The sequence below is a fragment of the Chlorocebus sabaeus genome, chromosome 3 (genome assembly GCF_047675955.1).
Source record: "Chlorocebus sabaeus isolate Y175 chromosome 3, mChlSab1.0.hap1, whole genome shotgun sequence".
Classification (NCBI taxonomy): domain Eukaryota; kingdom Metazoa; phylum Chordata; class Mammalia; order Primates; family Cercopithecidae; genus Chlorocebus; species Chlorocebus sabaeus.
The window spans coordinates 207,496-229,738 of record NC_132906.1 but is presented as its reverse complement, the minus strand read 5'-3'; the positions used below and the strand labels follow the sequence as shown (position 1 = coordinate 229,738).

The 22,243-nt window shown below is 46.7% G+C and overlaps 1 protein-coding gene and 1 pseudogene across 1 annotated transcript in view; one reads left to right on the top strand and one right to left on the bottom strand.

The window, feature by feature from the left end:
* The first annotated feature begins 1,529 nt into the window (after nucleotides 1–1,529).
* LOC119620145 (small nucleolar RNA U13) lies at nucleotides 1,530–1,626 on the top strand (annotated as a pseudogene).
* Nucleotides 1,627–5,358: 3,732 nt separating this feature from the next.
* Nucleotides 5,359–22,243, bottom strand: part of LATS2 (large tumor suppressor kinase 2) — a 93,527-nt gene continuing 76,642 nt past the window's right edge. The window contains exons 4-8 of the mRNA XM_008021636.3: nucleotides 19,976–21,393; nucleotides 15,021–15,603; nucleotides 13,992–14,174; nucleotides 12,269–12,375; nucleotides 5,359–7,694 (exon numbers count right to left, since the gene is read on the bottom strand). Coding sequence (XP_008019827.3) covers nucleotides 7,200–7,694; nucleotides 12,269–12,375; nucleotides 13,992–14,174; nucleotides 15,021–15,603; nucleotides 19,976–21,393 — 2,786 coding nt within the window. The 3' untranslated portion in view covers nucleotides 5,359–7,199. The remainder of the gene's footprint in view (nucleotides 7,695–12,268; nucleotides 12,376–13,991; nucleotides 14,175–15,020; nucleotides 15,604–19,975; nucleotides 21,394–22,243) is intronic.

Genomic DNA, 22,243 nt, shown 5'->3' with positions numbered 1-22,243 from the left:
TGGCTCACTGCAACCTCTGCCTCCTGGGTCAAGTAGTTCTCGTGCCTCAGCCTCCCAGGTAACTGGGATTACAGGTGCGCACCACCACGCCTCGCTGTTTTGTATTTTTAGTAGAGATGGGGTTTCATCATGTTGGCCAGGCTGGTATTGAATTCTTGACCTCAAGTAATCTGCCCGCCTCAGCCTCCCAAAGTACCGGGATTACCCGCATGAGCCACCACACTTGGCTTCAAAAATGGAAACTTTAGAACTAAAAGATGGCCGGGCATGGTGGCTCATGCCTGTAATTCCAGAACTTTGGGAGACTGAGGTGGGCGGATCACCTGAGGTCAGGAGTTCGAGATCAGCCTGACGAATGTGATGAAAGCCCAACTCTACTAAAAATAAAGAAATTAGCCAGTGTGATGGCATGTGCCTGTAGTCCCAGCTACTCAGGAGGCTGAGACGGGAGAATCGCTTGAACCCGGGAGGTGGAGGTTGTGGTCCCAGCTACTCGGGAGGCTGAGACGGGAGAATTGCTTGAACCCGGGAGGTAGAGGTTGCGGTGAGCTGAGATCGCGCCACTGCATTGCAGCCTGGGCACCAAGAACGAAACTCCATCTCAAAAAATAAAAACAACAAACAAAACAAAACAAAAACTAAAAAACTGAAATAAAAAGCTCAGTGAATGGGTTCAAGAGCAGAATAAAAGGGTCCGAGGAACGAATTAGTGAACTGGAAGCTAGAACAATAGAAATTATCCAATGTAAACAACTGAGAAAAATGGAGGGGGATGTGGAGGTGGGAGAGCCGAGCCTTAAGAATTATAACAAAAGATCTAGTATTTGTATCAGTAGAGTTGTGGAAGTAGAGTTCGAAAGGAGAGGTGTGAATGAAAAAGTTCTGGATGAAATAATGCCTGAAAACTCCCCAGATCCCAAATTTGGCCATAAAAATAAACCTACAGATTCAAGAAGCTGAGTGAACCAAAAACAGTAAAAACCCAAATAAATCTAAGCCAAGAATCTCCTAATTAAACTTCTGAAAAGTAAGCAAAGAGAAAAGCTTGAAAGCAGCCAGAGAAGACACCATATCTATCCACAGGGGAAAATCATTAGAATGGCTACAGATTCGCTTGAGAAACCAGAGAGCAGGAGGAAGCAGCACAGCATTTTTCAAGTGCTGAAAGAAAACTATCAACCTAGAATCCTGTAGCCAGTGGAAATACCTTTCAGGAAGGGAGGGGACATGAAGACATTTTCAGGTGAAGGAAACCTAAGGGAACATCACCAATAGACCTCCCCTAAAAGAACGGCTAAAGGAAGGTCTCTAAAAAGAAAGAAAAAGATAAAAAGAAAAAGCCTTAGCACATCAGGAAGAAAAGAAAGAACATGGTCAGCAAAAATATCAGTAAATATGACAGACTTTCCTTCTCTTGAGTTTTCTGAAACGTTTGATAGTCAAAACAAAAAAATTTTAAGTGTCTGATGTGAACTGAAAGGAACAACACTGACATTTGAGTGGTTTTCACTCGGTAACAACAGCCTCCAATCACTTTGTACTTTTTAAGCATGATGATTGGGTTTTCACACTCCTGTGAGATGTGTCTCCCTCAAACTGTTACATTGGCACATTACTCATCTGATGTGAACTTAGGAAAAAACTCACAATAACCCGTGTGCATTTCATCCCAGTGTCCAATAAAATTCTTCTTTTCTAAGGTGAATAAGCTCATTTTGTCCTCTCAATGTAGGCTTCTGTTGGAAATGGAAAATGCTCTTGTAAAGGAAAAGCTTTTTTACTGATGGAAAAAGATGTAATGGGATTAATAATACCAGCATAAGGATCACTTGAGCCCAGGAGTTCAAGACCAGCCTGGGCCACATAGGGAGACCCTGTCTCTACAAAAAATAAAAAATAAAAAAATTAGCCAGGCATGGTGGTGCGCACCTGTGCCCCAGCTACCTGAGAGGCTGAGGTGGGAGGATCACTTGAGTCCAGGAGGTCAAGGCTGCAGTGAGCCATGTTCATGCTACTGCACTGCAGCCTGGGCGACAGAACAAGAACCTGTCCCGAAAAAAACCCAAAAAATCAAAAAACCAAAAAACAAAACCACAAAAACCTAGCAGAGTACTACTTACAAATATTGACTTAATATCAAAGATCTTTTTGATTATGCTTTTTTTTTGTTTTTTTCCGAGACAGAGTCTCGCTCTGTAGCCCAGGTTGGAGTGCAATGGCACAATCTCGGCTCACTGCACCCTCTGCCTCCTAGGTTCAAGCACTTCTCCTGCCTCAGCCTCTCGAGGAGCTGGGATTACAGGCATGAGCCACCATGCCCAGGTAATTTTTGTATTTTAATAGAGATGAGGTTTCACCATATTGGCCAGGCTGGTCTTGAACACCTGGGTTCAGGCGATCTGCCTGCGTCTGCCTCCCAAAGTGCTGCGATTAGAGGCATGAGCCATGGCCTTCCCTACTTTTACAAGGCAATAAATTAGCCCGTTCTTTAGTGGAGTGGTCCCCAACCTTTTTGGCACCAGAGACCAGTTATGTGGAAGACAGGTTTTCCATGGACGGGGGAGAGATGGTTTCAGGATGAAACTCTTCCACTTCAGATCATGCGTCAGACTCTCACGAGTGCACAACCTGGATCCCTCATATGTGCAGTTCACAATAGGGTTCAGCTTCTATGACAACCTAATGCCACTGCTGATCTGGCAGGAGGTGGGACTCAGGCAGTAATGCTCACTCGCCCACCACTCTCCTCTTGCTGTGCAGACCCGTTCCTAACAGGCCATGGACTGGTACCAGTCAGCAGCCCGGGCGCTGGGGACCCCTGCTTTAATGGATGCTGGACTAAGACAAAGATTCCTAGATCAGAGACAAAGGACTTTATTTTTCATAGCACGGCAAGCATCATAACGCATGTTTGCATCAGTTTCCCCTTGTTCCCAAGTCCCACTGGGGCAAGGGGGAAGACCCAGATGGTTCTGCTGAGGTATACCCAGCTTGGGGAATCTGTCTTTTTTATATCAAGCAGCAAGCAAACTTGCTCTTTGTCTTGGAGAGAGACATCATCTTACCCCTTAAAGTTGCTCCCTACAAATCCAATCCTGAGAAATGGCTCAGATAAAGAGCAGTCAGGTCTTGCCTTCTTGGCACGTTCAGCAAAGTGTGCAGGAGGGAGCCAGGGAGAAACTGCTCTCATCTGCACAGCGCAATGTGGCAATACACCTTGCAAATACACCTTACTTTTCACCCAAGAGTTGCACCTCTAGGAATCTGTCCACATAATTACTTTCACATACACAAATGATGGTTATGAGGTTATTTATTCTAGCATTGTTTATAATCGGAAAAGGTCAGAAACAACTATATGTCTATCCATATGGGACCGGTTGGATTAAAATACCCTCACAATGGAATACTATGCAGTGAGAATAAAAAAATAAATTTCTTTATGTGCTGTTATATAGAGTGCCAAGACATACTGCCAAGTGAAGAAAGCAAATGCAGAAAAATATGCCTAATATTCTCTCATTTCTGTAAGAGGCAAAAAGTATATATATATTTTTCTTGTACTGTGTACACATAAACTTTCATTCCTCTAAGAATGCCCAGTAAATTATTAATAATATCATTTGTTGTCTGTGGGGAGGTGAATTGAATGACTGGAAATGAAGGAGAGTTTTTTTGTATATCACTTTTATATATATGTTTTCTTTGAGACAGAGTCTTGCTGTCGCCTGGGCTGGAGTGCAGTGGTGCAATCTCAGCTCACTGCAACCTCTGCCTCCCAGGTTCAAGCAATTCTCCTGCCTCAGCCTCCTGAGTAGCTGGGATTACAGGTGCCCACCACCATGCCCAGCTAATTTTTGTATTTTTAGTAGACATGATGTTTCATCATGCTGGCCAGGCTGATCTCAAACTCCTGACTTCAGGTGATCTACCCACCTTGGCCTCCCAAAGTGCTGGGATTACAGGTGTGGGCCACCATGCCTGGCCAGTATGGTTTGATTTCTAAACCATGTAACTGTACCTATTTAAAGTATACAAACTCTTATATTTTCCAGATTTTTTTTTTTTTTTTTTGAGACGGAGTCTCGCTCTCCACCCAGGCTGGAGTGCAGTGGCCGGATCTCAGCTCACTGCAAGCTCCGCCTCCCAGCTTCAGGCCATTCTCCTGTCTCAGCCTCCCGAGTAGCTGGGACTACAGGCGCCCGCCACCTCGCCTGGCTTGTTTTTTTATATTTTTTAGTAGAGACGGGGTTTCACCATGTTAGCCAGGATGGTCTCAATCTCCTTACCTCATGATCCGCCCGTCTCGGCCTCCCAAAGTGCTGGGATTACAGGCTTGAGCCACCGCGCCCAGCCCAGATTTCTTAATATCATCAATCTTTATCATCTACCTATCTCCTTTGAGACAGAGTTTGTCTCTTTTTGCACAGGCTGGAGTGCAGTGGCACGATCTCAGCTCACTGTAACCTCCGCCTCCTGGGTTCAAGTGACTCTCCTGCCTCAGCCTCCCAAGTAGCTGGGACTACAGGCGTACACCACCCACGACCGGCTAATTTTTTTGTGTTTTTAGTAGAGACAGTTTCACCATGTTGGTCAGGCAGGTCTTGAACTCCTGACCTCAGATGATCCACCCACCTTGGCCTCTGAAAGTGCTGGGATTACAGGCATGAGCCACTGCACCCAGTCTAATTTTTTAAGACAGAGTTTTGCTCTGTCACCCAGGCTAGAGTGCAGTGGTGCAATCTTAGCGCACTGCAACCTCTGCCTCCCAAGTTCAAGCAATTCTCCCTGCCTCAGCCTCCCAAGTAGCTGGGATTACAGGTACCCACCACCCCACCCAGCTAATTTTTGTATATTTAGTTATTTAGTAGAGACAGGGTTTCACCATGTTGGCCAGGTTGGTCCTGAACTCCTGACCTCAGGTGATCCGCCAGTCTCGGCTTCCCAAAGTGCTGGGATTAGAGGCATAAGCCACCACACCCGGCCTCATCAACCATTTAAAATGAAAGGTCAGGAGCTATAACTGTCCCCTCAGTTTAACATATTATGCTGGGGAATGAGCTCTTATTCATGCTTTATTTGATCACCCACCATATTTATTAAGCCACTCAATAATCCTAACGAGGCATATTTTGTTCCCTTTTTACCTAAGTTGGTCACAGAACCACAGCCTGATTTGGACTCTGTGTGTCTACTTGGAAAGCCTGCTTTTCCACACCCCCAGCCATTCCTGAGACAGCCCTGTCTGTGCTGTGCAACCCTGGCTCATGTGTGCCACAGGGGAAACGTGCGGGAGTTAGAACATGCTGAGAGACAAGGACTTACAAACTCCAGTGAGACATGACACCAACTACGGGATTTGGATTCAAAATTTTAATAATAAATTGTGCCAGTAGAAGCTTTTCAAAGGCAATGATATATCAATAAATAATAGTTAAACTGAGTTCCTGAGAAAGAACCTACCACATGAAAGCATGTCGGAGTGCTGTGAGTAACAACACAGCATGACTGTAAAACAGCGAGAACACTGACAGTCACGACGACAGGCACAGCGGACTTCAGAGTATGCCACTCACATCAATGTAAACCAGTACACAGGAATCTTTATTTTTTTAGTTTAGACATTGATAAACTTCTAAGTGTTGTTGCCTAGATATATACTAAGTAATGGATACATTATGCTAAGAACTTCAAGGAAAAAATATGTGGAATAATATAATGAAAATTATGAAGCATCAGATTTTTTAAAAAGCAAAAAAGAATCGAACTTTTTACTCAAATATAAATCACTTTAAATAGGAATCATACTAATTTGAAATAAGGAATATTGTGTTTGTGTGGGTGTGTATGTGTACACCCACACATACATCTATACTTCTAAGAAAATATGTATGGCTTATTTTTTTATTCCAATGTCATTCTGAAGAATCTTTGCCTTTTTACAAAGGATAGAAATATGCATTGTTTAAATCAAGTTAAGATTTGACACTTCAAAGCACATTAAAACAAACAAACAAAAAAAGTGAGAGAACCGTTAGATCGCTCAGTTTCCTGATGGTAACAGAAGAAAACAGGAGTAAGAACGTTCACTGAAGCTTTCAGTGTGGGCAGTCTGTCAGTAAAAAGGTAAGCAGTAGGGTCAGAGGTATGGCATTCCGCACACCAGCTCTACCAAGAATGAAAGAGCATAGGGACTAGAGAAATGGACGTGTGTCCATGATTAATTTAAACATTTTTGGCATAGCTGTATTAATCCCTTTTGATGTATATAAGTTCAGTATATGACAGATGTTTCCGTTTCCCACCCCACAAAAGAATCCAATCACACCCAAGACACACACACACGTCACTTCTCAGTTACACATCTGCATTTCTTTAACAAAACACTAAGAGATACAATCATAGCGAAGAGGTCACCCGCACAATGCGTTATCAGCACACTGTCTAGAACACCTCATTTAAAGACACTCGGTAAAAACGTATTCACAGGACCTGCTGTGAATGGCAAGATACGGTAATTTTATAATAGAAAAACTCTGCTCATGCAGTACTCTCCACACACCAGACGTCGGAAATCACAGCCACGTCACCTTGCTCACACTTCCTATTATACTAGAATATGCAAAAAGCCAAAAAAAAAAGCAGCTTTTAACATTATATCACAATGTTGAAATGTGGGAAAAAATAAAAAACAAAAACCACTGTGTGGATAAAATGGTCTCCGTGACACTGAGCAGTGTTACCTTTTTTTTTCTTTTTTTTTACATTATTGCACAGAGATTTCTTATCAAACGTTCTTCAGTTTTTATGTCTTTTCCTAAATGTGAATAAGTGCTATGGATAAAATACAAATGTAGAAAATAACAGCAGCATGATTTGTCAAAGTTAATCCCTATAATTTAGTAAGAAAAAATGGATATAAACAAAATAAGTGCTCTTTCTAAACTGTACTAAATTTTCAAAAATATTGTTTTAATGCAGTGAAGGTCCTGAAAAGCCTATTGAGAGCAATGCTGAGTCCTGTTTTCAAAAGTGTCTTGTTGTTTGGGTTTTCTTGGTGAAGACCAGAATTTCAAGTGAAGTAATCGACGGACTAATTTAAAACAAAACAGCTCTCGGCTTCCCTCTTGGCCTGTTAGGGCACCGGCTCCGGGACCCTGACCTGGGAGGCAGCGAGTGGTGGGGTGCCTGGCCCCCATCTACACGTACACAGGCTGGCAGCCTTCGGTCTGATCCACCAGATCAGAGGTTTCTAAATCTGAGTTCTCAGACTGTGAAGCTTCTGCTCCTGAAGGCTTTGGGCATCGAAAGGGGTAGCCATTGTCATCAAAGAACCGCCGGAAGGTGAATTCGTAAAATGCGTGCTCAGGGTGCTTGTTACTGGGGGAGGTGAGGGTGTCCCAGGCCTTGGCGCTACCTTCGCTGGCATCGTTCCAAGGGCTTTCCTCATCGACGGGGTCGAAATTCGAGGTGTCCATGGGGTGGCTGATGGTGGGAACGTAGGGGGCCGGCTGCTTCCGGATGTCACTGGAGAAGTCAATAGCGCTGAAGAAGGGGTGGGCCTTCAGGTCGTCAGCCCCATTCCGCCCCAGGCGGTGGTCTGCAGAGCAGCACAGCTTCGTGATGAGGTCCCTGGCCTCAGGGCTCAGCTTCACCTGGGCTGGAATGTGGAGCGTGTTCTCCCAGTTTATCACCTGAGGAACAACAGAACCAACGTGTTAGGTTCTCCTCACATCTTGGGCAGTTCTGGGACAGCATGTGATGAGGTGACTTTCAAATAAGTGTAATTTCACAACAGGAGAGGAGTTAGAATAGACACAGAAGCAGCAGTTGTTGATCTCAGCAGCCATTAAAAAGTCAGTGGCATTTCAGTCGATGGCTCACAGCCTGAGGCCAGGATGACCAGTCAAATACAGACAAAAAGATACTGATTTTCTTCTATCAGAAATACTGTTTAGCCAAAGAATGTTATGCTTTCCATAAAAATGAAGAGAATGATGGTCTACGAGTTATTTTATTTATTTATTTTTATTTTTTTGAGAAGGCGTCTCGCTCTGTCACCCAGGCTGGAGTGCAGTGGTGCGCTCTTCGCTCACCACAACCTCCGCCTCCTGGGTTCAAGCGATTCTCCTGCCTCAGCCTCCCGAGTAGCTGGGATTATAGGAGCCCGCCACCACGCCCGGCTGACTTTTGTATTTTTAGTAGAGACAGGGTTTCACCATGTTGGCCAGGCTGGTCTCAAACTCCTGACCTCAAGTGATCAGCTAAAGTTATTTCTTTAGCTATGGCAATGGATTTCTGTCAAACCATCATGGCACTCATTCAAATACTTATTGTGGTCAACAAACAGCCAACTAGGGTTTTGAAAAACAAAAAGGGCCGGGCGCAGTGGCTCACGCCTGTAATCCCAGCACTTTGGGAGGCTGAGAAGGGCAGATCACAAGGTCAGGAGATCGAGACCATCCTGGCTAACACGGTGAAACCCCGTCTCTACTAAAAATACAAAAAAACGGCCGGGCGCAGTGGCTCAAGCCTGTAATCCCAGCACTTTGGGAGGCCTAGACGGGCGGGTCATGAGGTCAGGAATCGAGACCATCCTGGCTAATACGGTGAAACCCCGTCTCTACTAAAAAATACAAAAAACTAGCTGGGCGAGGTGGCGGGTGCCTGTAGTCCCAGCTACTCGGGAGGCAGAGGCAGGAGAATGGCGGGAACCCGGGAGGCGGAGCTTGCAGTGAGCTGAGATCATGCCATGGCACTCCAGCCTGGGCGACAGAGCGAGAGACTCCGTCTCAGGAAAAAAAAAAAAAAGAGGAAAAAGAAACCTCATAGAGAAGAATAAAGCTGGCTGACCCCATGTGACCTTACGTGCTCCACTGCACAGACCAGCCATCTGGACGTTCAGTAAATGCGCTTGTTGTAGAGATGTGTCTACTGTGAAGACGAAACCTAGGGCACTTCTTTATTGTTTACACTTAGAGTCAGGAGGAAACAAGGCCAGCATGACTGGCTACCAGCTGGGGTGATGGGACAGTGGATAAGGCATGGAAGTTAGTGGGTGTATGGATGGGTGGGAGGCTTGGTTTGAACCTAAGTAGTGTGTTCATGGAGCTAAAACTGTGGAGTTCCTAGAAGAAAACACAGCATGAAATCTTCGTGATGTTGAGTTTGGCAGTGATTTCTTAGACATGCCACCAAAAGCACAGGGAATAAAAGAAAAAATAAATTGGACTTCATAAAAATTTAAAACTTTTGTGCATCAAAGGACATTACTGATAGTGAAAAGGCAACAAAATGGGAGAACAGATTTCAAAGCATATATTTCAAAAGGGGTTAGTATCCAGAGAATATACAGAACTTCTACAACTCAACAATAACAGAACCAAATAACTTGATTTATAAAGAGTAATGGACCTGAAGAGAGATTTCCAAAGATATACAAATGACCAATGAGGACATGAAAATAAATTCAATATAATTAATCACTAGGGAGATCCAACTCAAAACCACAATGAGATACCACCTTACATCCCCTAGAGTGGCTACTACTTAAAAAAAAAACAAAAACAGGAAAATACTTACTGAGGATGTAGGGAAACTGGAACACTCAGCCACTGCTGTGGGAATGTAAAATGGTGCAGCAACTATGGCAAACGGTTTGGGAGTTCCTCAAAAAGTTAAACACGGAATGACCATATAATCCAGCAATCCCACTTTCTGGTTTATATCAAAAGAACCGGAAGCAGGGATTCATACAGTGGAATATTATTAGGAAGCTGCAACATGGATGAACCCTGAGGACATTACATGAAGTGAAATAAACTAGACACAAAAAGACAAATACTGCATGATTCCACTTGCAAGAAGTCCCGAGGCCAGGCACGTGGCTCACACCTATAATCCAACACTTTGGGAGGCTGAGGTGGGTGGATAACTTGAGGTCAGGAGTTTGAAACCAGCCTGACCAACATGATGAAACCCATCTCTACCAAAAATACACAACTTAGCTGGTGGTGTGGCAGGCACCTGTAATCCCAGCTGCTTGGGAGGCTGAGGCAGGAGAACCCGGAAGGCAGAGGTTGCAATGAGCCAAGATCGTGCCACTGCACTGCAGCCTGGGATACAGAGCAAAACTCTGTTTCAAAAAATAAATAAATAAAAACGTCCTGAGCATAGCCAAACTCACAGAGAAGCAGAAGACAGGCGAGCAGACGCTGGACAGGAGGGTGGGGAGTTTCTGTTTAATGGGTTTTTGGGTGAGTAAAACATTTGAAAATAGAGGGTGGTGATGGTTGCACAATATTGTGAAGGTACTTAATATCACTGAATTATACACTAAAAAATAATTAAAATGGTAAATTTTATGTTATGTATATTTTACCAGAATAAAAAAAATCTGAATCATCATGTGGACAATTTAGTGAGTAGCTCAGCAATTCAGTCAGGGCGCGGATAATGCCAGATTCCAATTTTACTGTTCCTAGAGTGAAACTAAGCCTTACTTTAGGGTTTTCCTATTTTTCTTTTCTTTTTTTTTGAGAGTCTCGCTGTGTCGCCCGGGTTGGAGTGCAGTGGCGTGATCTTGGCTCACTGCAACCTCTGCTCCCAGGGTTCAAGTGATTCTCCTGCCTCAGCCTCCGAAGTAGCTGGGATTACAGGTGCCCGCCACCATGCCAGGCTAATTTTTTGTATTTTCAGTAGAGACGGGGTTTCACTGTGTTAGCCAGGATGGTCTCGATCTCCTGACGTCATGATCTGCCCGCCTCTGCCTCCCAAAGTGCTGGGATTACAGGCGTGAGTCACCGCGCCTGGCCTTACTAGATGGTTTTTATAATTAAGGTTATTAATTTAGGCTCCTTGGTGATCATGGCCACTAGGGCATGTGAAAACTCCTAGGACTGTGTGTCAGTTGGTATATCCACTGAAGACTGCAGATTCTTAATTCTAATTCTCAATTCAATCCTTAGTAACTCAATTCAGAAAGCAAATGGCTGTCATTTTAACACTAATAATTTAGTATCAAGTGAATGACAGATTTAACTACTTTGAATATTAGGAATATGCACAACTAGCCTGACCACACAGCTGACAGTTTGCAAACAATGATATCATATCCAAATAAAGAAACGGATTTCTTTAGATGTACAGTTGACCCTTGAACAACAGTTTGAGGGTCACTCACACTAGCATTTTCTTCCACCTCTGCCACCCCTGAGACAGCAAGGCCAATGCCTCCCCTTCCTCAGCCCATTCCACATGAAGATGACAAAGATGGAGACCTTTATGATGATCCACTTTCAATTATTAAAATAGTAAACCTATTTTCTCTTCTTTACGATTTTTTTTCTTTAGAAAGAGTCTCACTCTGTCACCCAGGTTGGACTATAGTGGTGTGATCTCGGCTCACTGCAACCTCCGCCTCTCAGGTTCAAGCGATTCTCCTGCCTCAGCCTCCGGAGTAGCTGGGATGACAGGTGCACACCACCATGCTGGACTAATTTTTTTTTATTTTTAGTAGAGATCAGTTTCGCCATGCTGCCCAGGCTGGTCTTGAACTCCTGACCTCAGGTAATGTGCCCACCTTGGCCTTCCAAAGTGGTGGGATTATAGGCATGAGCCACTGTGCCCAGCCTATGTTCCTCCCAAAGTAGTGGGATTACAGGCATGAGCCACTGTGCCCGGCCAGCATTTTCTTTTCTCTAGCTTGCTGTATTGTAAGAATACAGGATCTAATACATATAACATACAAAATGTGTGTTCACTGACTCTTTATGTTACTGGTAAGGCTTCCAGTCAACAAACTATTAGTAAAGTTTTTGGGGAGTCGAAAGTTCTATGCTGATTTTTGACTGTGCAGGGGGGCTGGCACCCCAACCCCTCCACTGCTGAGGGGTCAACTATAGTTCCTGGAGTTCCGTGTGTTCTCTGCAGGGCAGGCGTGGGGCGGGGAGACGGTGGGTCTGCAGCACACCTTTACTGACCCTCACTGTTCTTGCCTGGAAATAACAAGGTGGCAGATGGCCAAGGGTTTAACAGAATTTCAGATATTAAAATGGGCCCAATTCCATGGCTTTGCTTAACAAAATAGAAAATTTAAAAATAGATAATAATTTAAAAAGTAGTGAGATTACTTTTAAAAATCCGATCATATACAATTGCCATTCCTACCCTACTCAGAATAAGAGGGCGAATGCTGACCAAAGATTCATGGGTACATGAGAAAATCAGATGTCTGCAGCAAGCAGACGCGTGGTTCCTCTCACATTACCTTCAGCTGGGTTTCTGTGGGAGTTGGTGCCAAAAAGGGCGGCTGTCCCACCAGCATCTCGAAGAGGATCACTCCAACACTCCACCAGTCACAGAGCTGAGTGTACCCTGCAAGACAAAGTTCACTCAGTCCCTACGCAGGCACGAATTCTCCTCCGAGGTGAGTTTCAGCAGATGGACCTTTGTAAGTACCTGCATGCTAATGGGTGGGGGCGGCAGCCGTGGCCACTTAGGTTTCTGTAATTTTAATCATTGTAATAAGAAAATACTTTTTAATTTAAAAAGATTATTTTTAGTGTTAGCAACTAGTTACTAGCCAGAATTTTATGTTCTTAAAGATCACAGACAGAGGTACCAATTAAAATAACGGAAACTGAAAACCATAAAGTGCTATAACCCGTGAACAGTCAGGGGAGGGTCCGGGCAGCTTGCTGGGAGGCTTCTACATCAGTTTTGGATGAAGCTGAAGCCTATGGAGATGAGGAGGGCGTGGGCAAAACCCACCAGACAATTCACGGTAAGCCGAACGCTCCTTGTGTGAGGCCCCCACGGAGCTGGGCCTTCCTCACGGGCTCCCTGTGCTGGGTCAGGGCTGACCTCTGGGAGGCTGTAGGCTGGGCTCCTTTACCTTTCATTTTCTCCCACTTTTCCTTCAGGGCCTCATGGCCCATCAAGCCAGGCTCGTCTTGATGTCACCTAATCCTTGCTAAGTATAAACTGGGATGTTAAGAGGTCAGCCCGGGGGTGCCTGCAGCTGCATATGCCAGGGTAGCCCCCTCAGGCCCCTCTGTTATCTCTCCGTCCCACCTCTTCCTGCCCAAGTTTGGCACCAGAGGCTGCAGAAAAACCCCAAGCAATGGTTCCTTGGGAATACTGCACGTGGCAGAGGGAAGCAGACCTTCTCTGGGCACCAAGGTTATTCACAACCTCTCAAGGTCGTTATTGCTATGTCTGTGGTCTGAGCAGTTAAGTAACTTGTGCTGGATTACCACAGCTAGCAAAGAAAACCCAGACTTGAACTGGGTCTGGCTGGCTCCAAAGACTTTAAACAACGTGTGGCGGCAGGGGCTGCCTGTCTCTGGATTAATTACACAGAATCAGATGAACACCCACCGTCACTGTGGACCATGCAGGATCACTGAAGGAATCCTCGTCTACTGAGCCAGATGTTGTATCTGATAGAATGGAGCATCCACCCAGGAGACAAATTTTATGAGCACTGGTCATTTGACACAACTGGCACCTGCCACTTTTGCTATGGTCTAGCAGGGAGAATGAGAGAGAAAGGACCTTCCAATGCTGTCACATAAGCACCAGCTGCACACAGCACAACTCAGCCAGAAGCCTGGGACAGAAGTGAAAGCCAGAGCCCGGAAATGTGTGGTCTGGGCAGACTGAGCAGAGGTCCCGTGGCCCTCAGAGTGGTTTCCATCATTTGACTGTGAAAATGAGGCCTGGAGTCATTCCCTTGGGTCTAGGTAGAGACTGAGGGCCAGCAGACACTGTCTAATGGTGCACGTCTTCCAACCCCCTGAAGCAAGATCATTTCCAAGGCAGAAGGGAGGCCTGTTATGTTGCGGAAATAAGTAGTTTTCAGGCTTCCATGAGGACAAGAATATGACTGGAAGCATCAGGTCCTTGGAAAGCTACAGCCAAGGAGACTCGGCTCACAGGTCTGAAGAGACGGAGACCTCCCGCGGGGCAGCTGGCTGTGGCGCACGTACCTTTGCGAAGGAGAACCTCGGGCGCGATGTAGTTTGGAGTCCCCACCAGTGAATGTGCCAGGCACCTCTGGTGCTGCTTCCGCGCCCTCTGCTCCAGGGTCTTCAGCCTGTCCCCACACCGACAGTTAGACACGTCGTCCCAGAGGTCGCTGGGCTCCATGCTGTCCTGCCTGACATGGCTCCCTGCACCCAGGAATCAGGGGTGGTAAAAGAAGAGAACAAAACATAAAGTGAATTTTCAACAACTCAACGGATCCACAGCTTAAAACAGCAAAGTCATTCCAATCAGCTCCTGCCATATCAGGATAGAGAATCCCCGCTGAGCTGCTCCATACGGGCAGCCTGCAGTCCCTAGTTCGGAGACACGTGGTGAGGTTGGCGCTAGCACCAAGGTGGAAACGACGGTGAGGAATCATGGGAAACCACGCACCGTGCTGAGCTGGCAGGAAGGCACTGCAGGCAGGAGAGGCTGGAAGAACGGCGGGGACAGCTTGTAGCCTATTGTCTTAAAAATACAGTAGGCCAGGTGTGGTGCACCTGTAATCCCAGCACTTTGGGAGGCTGAGGCAGGCGGATCACCTGAGGTCGGGAGTTTGAGACCAGCCTGACAAAAATGGAGAAACCCCGTCTCTACTAAAAATACAAAATTAGCCAGAGGTGGTTTTGTATTACAGTGCGTGACTGTAATCCCAGCTACTCGGGAGGCTGGAGACAGGAGAAGCACTTGAACCCGGGGGGCGGAGGTTGTGGTGAGCCGAGATCATGCCATTGCGCTCCAGCCTGGGCAACAAGAGCAGAACTCTGTCTCAAAAAAAAAAAGTAAACCTGAAATCCACTAACTTAAAAAAAAATTCATATATCATACTATTCCTTTTGGAAGGGAAGGCTGTCACACCGATTTATAAAAGAATGGAGTGACGGATAATTTCGAAATGATTAGGAGCCACCAGGATGGGATACTGAGCTGCTTGCCACCGGGCGAGTGACATCTACACAGAGAAAATGCATGCGGCACACTCAAGACAATACCTTTCTGGTAATATTTGGAATTGTGAGTCCACCTGAACCCAGTGCAGAGGCCGAAATCTGTGAGTTTAATGTGACCATCCAAATCTATCAAAATGTTATCAGGCTTGATGTCTCGGTGGATGAAGCCCATCTTGTGGACGCTCTCAATGGCCAAAGTCAGCTCTGCGATGTAGAACCGGGCCAGGTGCTCGGGGAAGACCTCCATCCGAATCAGCAGGCTCATCATGTCCCCACCAGGGATGTAGTCCATCACAAAGTACAGGCTGTCTTTGTCTTGGAAGGAGTAGTAGAGTTTGACCACCCACTCATTGTCTGCCTCGGCCAGGATGTCCCTCTCGGCCTTGACGTGGGCCACCTGATTCCGGTTCAGGACATCCTTTTTCCTTAGGGTCTTCATGGCGTACAAGGCATGAGTGTCCACCTTACAAGCAAGGCACACTTCTCCAAAGGCACCAATCCCCAGGGTTTTGATTTTGACAAACATAGACTTGTCCATCTTGGCCCTCTTAAGCCTGTTGTAATTAGACTCTTTCTGGTAGAGGATCTTCCGCATCTGTTCCTGCTCAGCTTCACAGAGTCCAGCCTGTGTAGAAGGAAAGGAAGGAGGAAGAATCACATTAGAGAAGTCCCATGATAACATATGACTGGGATGGGGATGCCCTGGAACCTAACTCATTTTACAGAAAGGAGAACAGAGAAGAACGGGTCTCATATACTACAAAGCAAGGTGACAATTGGTTTTGTTTTGTTTTTGAGACAGAGTCTTGCTCTGTCACCTAGGCTGGAGTGCAGTGGCACAATCTCAGCTCACTGAAGCCTCTGCCTCCCGAGTAGCTGGGACTACACGTGCCCACCATCACGCCTGGCTAATTTTTGTATTTTTAGTAGAGACAGGGTTTCATCATGTTGGCCAGGCTGGTCTTGAACTCCTGACCTCAGGTGATCTGTCCACCTCGGCCTCCCACAGTGTGGGGATTACAAGTGTGAGCCACTGTGCCTGGCCAGTTTTGTTTTTTTATATCCATATATAGAAATGAATTTGGAATGAAAAATTAAGACAGGCCAGGTACGGTGGCTCAAGTCTGTAATCCCAGCACTTTGGGAGGCCGAGACGGGCGGATCATGAGGTCAGGAGATCGAGATCACCTTTGCTAACATGGTGAAACCCTGTCCCTACTAAAAAATACAAAAAGCTAGCCAGGTGAGGTGGCGGGCGCCTGTAGTCCCAGCTACTCGGGAGGCTGAGGCAGGAGAATGGCGTAGACCCAGGAGGCGGAGGTTGCAGTGAGCTGAGATCGGGCCACTGCACTCCAGCATGAGCGACAGAGCGAGACTCTGTCTTTGGGGAAAAAAAAAAAAGTTAAGACAAAAAAGAGAGTTCTTTCTCTAGGAGACTTTTGCTCTAAAAACTAAGGGAAACTTCTATTAACAAAAATCTGTGGGAAAGGGGACCACAGCAGTCCTAGAACTCCAAGAGCCATCTAATCTTTCAGCAACTTAGGGAAAATGGAAAAGCAGGAAGAAAAGTCAATGATCAGCATACAAAAATCAGTAGCACACATTAGACAGACTTGTATATGGTGAGAGGGTCTAGTTTCATTCTTCTGCACGTGGATATCTGGATTTCTGTACACCAGTAACGAATACCATTTACAACAGCTATAAAAAAAATCTAGAAGCAAATTTAACCAAAAGTGAAAGAGCTCTACAAAGAAAACTACAAAACCCTGATGAAAGAAACAGAGGACACAGACAAATGAAAAAAGATCCCATGTTCACCAACAGAAAGATTTAATATTGTTAAAATGACCATACTACCCAAAGCAATCTACCAATTAAATGTAATCCCTATCAAAATACCAACGACATTTTTCACATAATAGAAAAAACAACACTAAAATTCATAGGGAGCCCAAATAGTCAAAATGATCCTGGGCAAAAACAACAAAGTTGTTACCCGACTTCAAAATATATTACAAGCCTAGAGTAACCGAAACTGCATGGTACTGGTATAAAAACAGACACATGGACCAACGGAACAGAACAGAGAACCCAGAAGTAAGTCCATGTATTTACAGCCACCTGATTTTTGACAAAGGTGACAAGAATGTACACGGAAGAAAAGACATGCTGGGAAAACCAGACATCCATATGCAGAAAAATGAAACTAGACCCCAATCTCTCACCATATAGGAAAGTCAACTTAAAACAGATTGAAGACCTAGAAACAAAACCAGAGGCTACGAAAATATACTCCAGGACACTGGTTTGAGCAAAGATTTTTATGGATAAAATCTCAAAAGCACAGGCAAAAAACCTCAAAATAGACAAATGGAACTATATTAAGCTAAAAAGCTTCTGCATAGCAAAGGAAACAACAGAGTAAAGAGGATACCTGTGCTGAACAGGAGAAAATATTCACAAACTATTCATTTGACAAAAGACTATTATTCAGAATATACGAGGAACTCAAACAACTCAACAGCAAAAAAAAAACAAACAAACAAACAAATACTCCCATTAAAAAGTGAGTCAAAAGGCCAGGCGCGGTGGCTCATGCTTGTAATCCCAGCACTTTGGGAGGCTGAGGTGGGCGGATTACTTGAGGTCAGGAGTTTGAAACCAGCCTGACGAACACGGTGAAACCCCGTTTCTACTGAACATACAAAAATTAGCTGAGCATGGGGTCGCACCCCTGTAGTCCCAGCTCTCAGGAGGCTGAGGCAGGAGAACAGCTTGAACCCAGAAGGCAGAGGTTGCAGTGAGCTGAGATTTCATCACTGCACTCCAGCCTGGGCGATAGAGCGAGACTCCGTCTAAGTAAATAAATAAATAAAAAGGTCGGGTGCAGTGGCTCACGCCTGTAATCCCAGCATTTTGGGAGGCCAAGGCGGGTGGATCATCTGAGGTCGGGAGTTCGAGACCAGCCTGACCAACATGGTGAAACCCTGTCTCCACTAAGAATACAAAATTAGCTGGACATGGTGGCTCATGCTTGTAATCCCAGCTGCTTGGAAGGCTGAGGCAGGAGAATCACTGGAACCCGGGAGGCAGAGGTTGTGGTGAGACGAGATCGCGCCATTGCACTCCAGCCTGGGCAAAAAAAGTGAAACTCTGTCTCAAAAAATAAATAAATAAACTAATTTAAAAAAAAAAAAAAAAAAAAGTGAGCTAATGACCTGAACAGACACTTGTTAAAGGAAGACACACAAATGGCTAAGAGGTGCATGGAAGGGTTCTCTATTAACCATCAGGGAAATGCAAATCAAAACCACAATGAAATATAATCTCTTCCCAGTTAGAACAACTATTATCAAAAAGAAAAAAAAAGAAACTAAAAATAGAACTACCATACGATCTACCAATTCCACTATTGGGTATTTATCTAAAGTAAAGGAAATCAGTACATCAAAGGGATATCTGCACCCCATGTTTACCGCAGCACTCTGCACAACAGCAAAAATATGGAATCAACTTAAGTGTCCATCAACTGATGAATGGATAAAGAAAATGTGGTCTGTGTACACCATGGGATACTATTTAGCCATAAAAAAAAATGAAATCCTGTCATTTGGAGCAACATGAATATAACTGGAGGTCATCATGTTAAGTGAAATAAGCCAGGAACAGAAAGTTCAGTACACACGTTGTTACTGATATGTGGGAGCTAAAAGAATTAATCTCATAGAGGCAGAGAGCAGAATGATAGTTAGCAGAGGTGGGAAAGGGGGTGTGTGTTGAGGGGAGATGGGAGGTTAATTGATGGAAACATACAGCTGGACAGAAGGAACAAACTCTAGGGTGACTACAGTTAGTAAAAATGTATTATGTATTTCAAAATAGCTAGAAGACAGGACTTGAAATGTTTCCAACACAGAAATGATAAATACACCAGGCATACCTTGACTTGATCATTTCATATCCTATGCATGTAACAAAATATCACATGTAACCCACAAATACACAAATACTATGTATCAATAAAAAATGAACGGCTGGGTGTGGTGGCTCACGCCTGTAATCCCAGCACTTTGGGAGGCTGAGGTGGGCAGATCACCTGAGGTCAAGAGTTTGAGACCAGCCTAACCAACATGGTGAAACCCCATCTCTACTAAAAACACAAAAAAATAGCTGGATGTGGTGGTGGGCACCTGCAATCCCAACTACTTGGGAGGCTGAGGCAGGAGAATCGCTTGAACCCAGGAGGCGGAGATTGCAGTGAGCCAAGATCGCGCCACTGCACTCCAGCCTGGGTGATAGAGCAAGGCTCAGTCTCAAAAATAAATATAAATAAATAAATAAATAAGCACATATAAATGAAAGGTAAATATTTAAAAAGTCAATGAATATGGGACACTGGAAAGAACACAAATCTGGTTTCTACGCTTTGGAATTACTGGCTTTGTGTGATTTAAATCTGTTACATTTTAATTTAAATAATTTCACCAATAATTACCTTCTTCAGCACTTTAGTGTCAACTAAGGTATACTTAAATCATTAGTTACTAATTAAACACTTAAAAAGAATAAATGGAATCACTACTATATTTTTCTTCCAAAATCCCACAATATCAATTTACAAAACCTTAAACTTTGCTTCTACTCATTCAAAATGTTCTATTATTAATCCGTGATGAATTTTGTTAAGTGAGTACATACCCTAAAACTCAATTTGCTAATTTACCTACAATGTAAATTGTAGATTACCTACATTACGCTGGCTACATTATGCACAGCGATCTCTGATTCTTCAGAAGAGTCAAGGGGAAAGGAGAAAGGGAGGTCACACCATTGCAACTTCTCCAAGTTGTTGGCCCCAGAACCAGACTGTCGCCCGTGAGCCGTGCTGATGACAAGGGGTATGCAGCCGAAACAGAAAAGGGATCGTGCGCGCTTCCTATTACCAGTAGAGGGAAGAGCCGGGAACAAACAGGAAAAACGAAGTGGGAAATTACTTTGGCCATTTCTTGCTCCAGCTGCAGCCTCCGGTTAACCTTCTGCTGGTAGGTTTTGATGACGTTCTCCACGTGCTGCTCCATGAAGAACTTAAAGGCGTATGGCGAGTAGCTCTTGATGCGTGACTCTCTCTTCTCCTCGTCTCTGCTGTTTTTGCGGACGGGAACGGGAGAAGTCTGGATCTGCTTTTTATCCTTCCCGCCTTTGTCCCCCTTGGCGCTTTTGCGGCTCTTCTCCCCGCCCTCGGGCTCGCTGGGGCCCGCCCGGAGGCTCTGCTCCACGCCCGCGCACAGGCTGTCCAGGTCGTACTGCTCCGACTTGCTGCGCAGCAGCAGGTGCTTCGGGTAGGGCGGAGGCGGGCACCTGCGGTCTGGGCCTCCGTACTCCACGTCCAGCGGGTAGGCGCCTGCGCCGCCCAGTGCCAGGGCGTGCTCCTCCTTGGCGTCCAGGCCCTCCGTGGCCGGGGCGGGGGCCGGGGCAGGCGCGGGCACCCAGGCGGGGTGCGAGGGCCCCACAGCCGTCTGCGGCTCCGGCCTCAGCACACGCACGCTCTTCACCGGGTGCAGGATGTGCGCGGCCGTGACAGCCGTCACGGTGTTGGGGGCGGGCAGGGAGGGCTCGGCCTTGCCGGGTGCGCCCGGCCGCGGCTGGTGGCTGTTGAAGGAGTTGGTCCTGCTGGGCACCGGGCAGTCAGGCCGGAAGGCCACGTGCGCGCGCGGCGGCGCCTCCAGGCCCGGCTTCTGCAGGGAGTCCCGGCGGGCCAGGGTGGCAGCCGGCCACTGCTGGACGGAGGTGCTGCCCAGGTCATACAGGTCTACGTTGAGGCTGTTCCGCGAGGGACTGAGCAGGCTCTGCGGGGGGCTGTCGCCGGCGAACACCTGGCTGCGGGAGCCCAGCACATGCAGCTGGTGGGCCGTGGGGCCGGCCTGCTTGTGGTGTGGGTGCGGCACGTAGAGCCCAGCGGTGGGGGGCGGGAAAGCGAGGCCGGCGCCTGGTGGGCCCCCCTGGCCCTTGGTGGGCAGGCTGGCGTAGCCCCCGGTCTCCGGCGGCGTCTTGCCCTGGAAGGAGGGGCTGCGCTGCACTCCGTAGCCCAGGGGCTCCCCGTGCACCAGCAGGTGCGGCCGGCCGTAGTGCGCGCCCTGCAGCGGGAAGTGTGCCCCTGCCGCCTCCACGCCGGCGCCGTAGCCCTTGGGTGGGTGCTGGTGTTGGTGCTGGTGGCCGGGCCCGTGGGGGCCGACTCCGGGGAAGAGGTAGTCCACGTACGGCCGCGGCACCTCCTCCAGCGCAGCGGGGCCGTCGGCGCCGAAGCTCGGGCCCTCGTAGGGAGCACCGCTCAGCTGGTGGTAGGACGCGAACGAATCGCTGGTTCCTTCGAAGCTGGGCCTCCGCGTCACAGGGGCTGGCATGAGCCCCTTTCCTGCCGTGGAAAACACAGGAAGACAGCATCAGAGTGGGTGTGATCAGTGGGTTCCGGCACTTCCAGGCTGGTCCCCACTCGAGCGCGCCCTCGGGGCTGAGGGTCTTGAACCTGGGCCCTGACGTGCTGCATTCGCCCAGCACAGGGTCAGTGGACTCCCTTCTGCCCTGCCAGCAGGACCAGTCGCCCTAATGTGTTAAGAAAGTGGAGACAAGCTGGAGGCCAAAGGGCATATGGGAGGGCCAAGGGCAGAAGAGAAGACCGCGTCCACATGCTGAGGTGCATCCTTGCCCCCTGGGGACAGCACTGGGGTCACTCTCCTGTCAGGCTAGGGAGCCATCTGCATAGCCAGCTTTGTTTTCAAAACTCTATCATGCCAAATTGTGGGAAGCTGGGTTTACCCCCGCACGGTTCCCCAAGTGCAGCTCCCTCACAGAAAGGGCAGACCTGTTTCCACTGTGCAGCAGCTGCTCCACTTTTCTTTCACCTCTTTTCCAAATTAAAAGATTTTCTAGTTTTTTTGGTCTGTATCAAAACAAAGCAACATATGCACAACAAAAACCACACAAAACCCCTCTACAAATATCCAGGTTGATTTCATCTGCTGCTACCTTAATCCTGACCTCCATTTTGAACATCTCATCTGAAATAGACCCCGGAAGGAAGGACAAAGGCTCCTTTCATTTCTTTAGACCAACTGCTCCACTTGGCTCGACTTAGCAGAGGGTGCCGAAGGGTGTGCCTTGCCCACAGGAAGACCACCCCTGATACGTGGCAGAGTGAAGGCCCTGACAGCCTGGCACTGAGCAACAGTCACAGGCAAACCAAGGCTTCACTTTCCCTGGGCTCA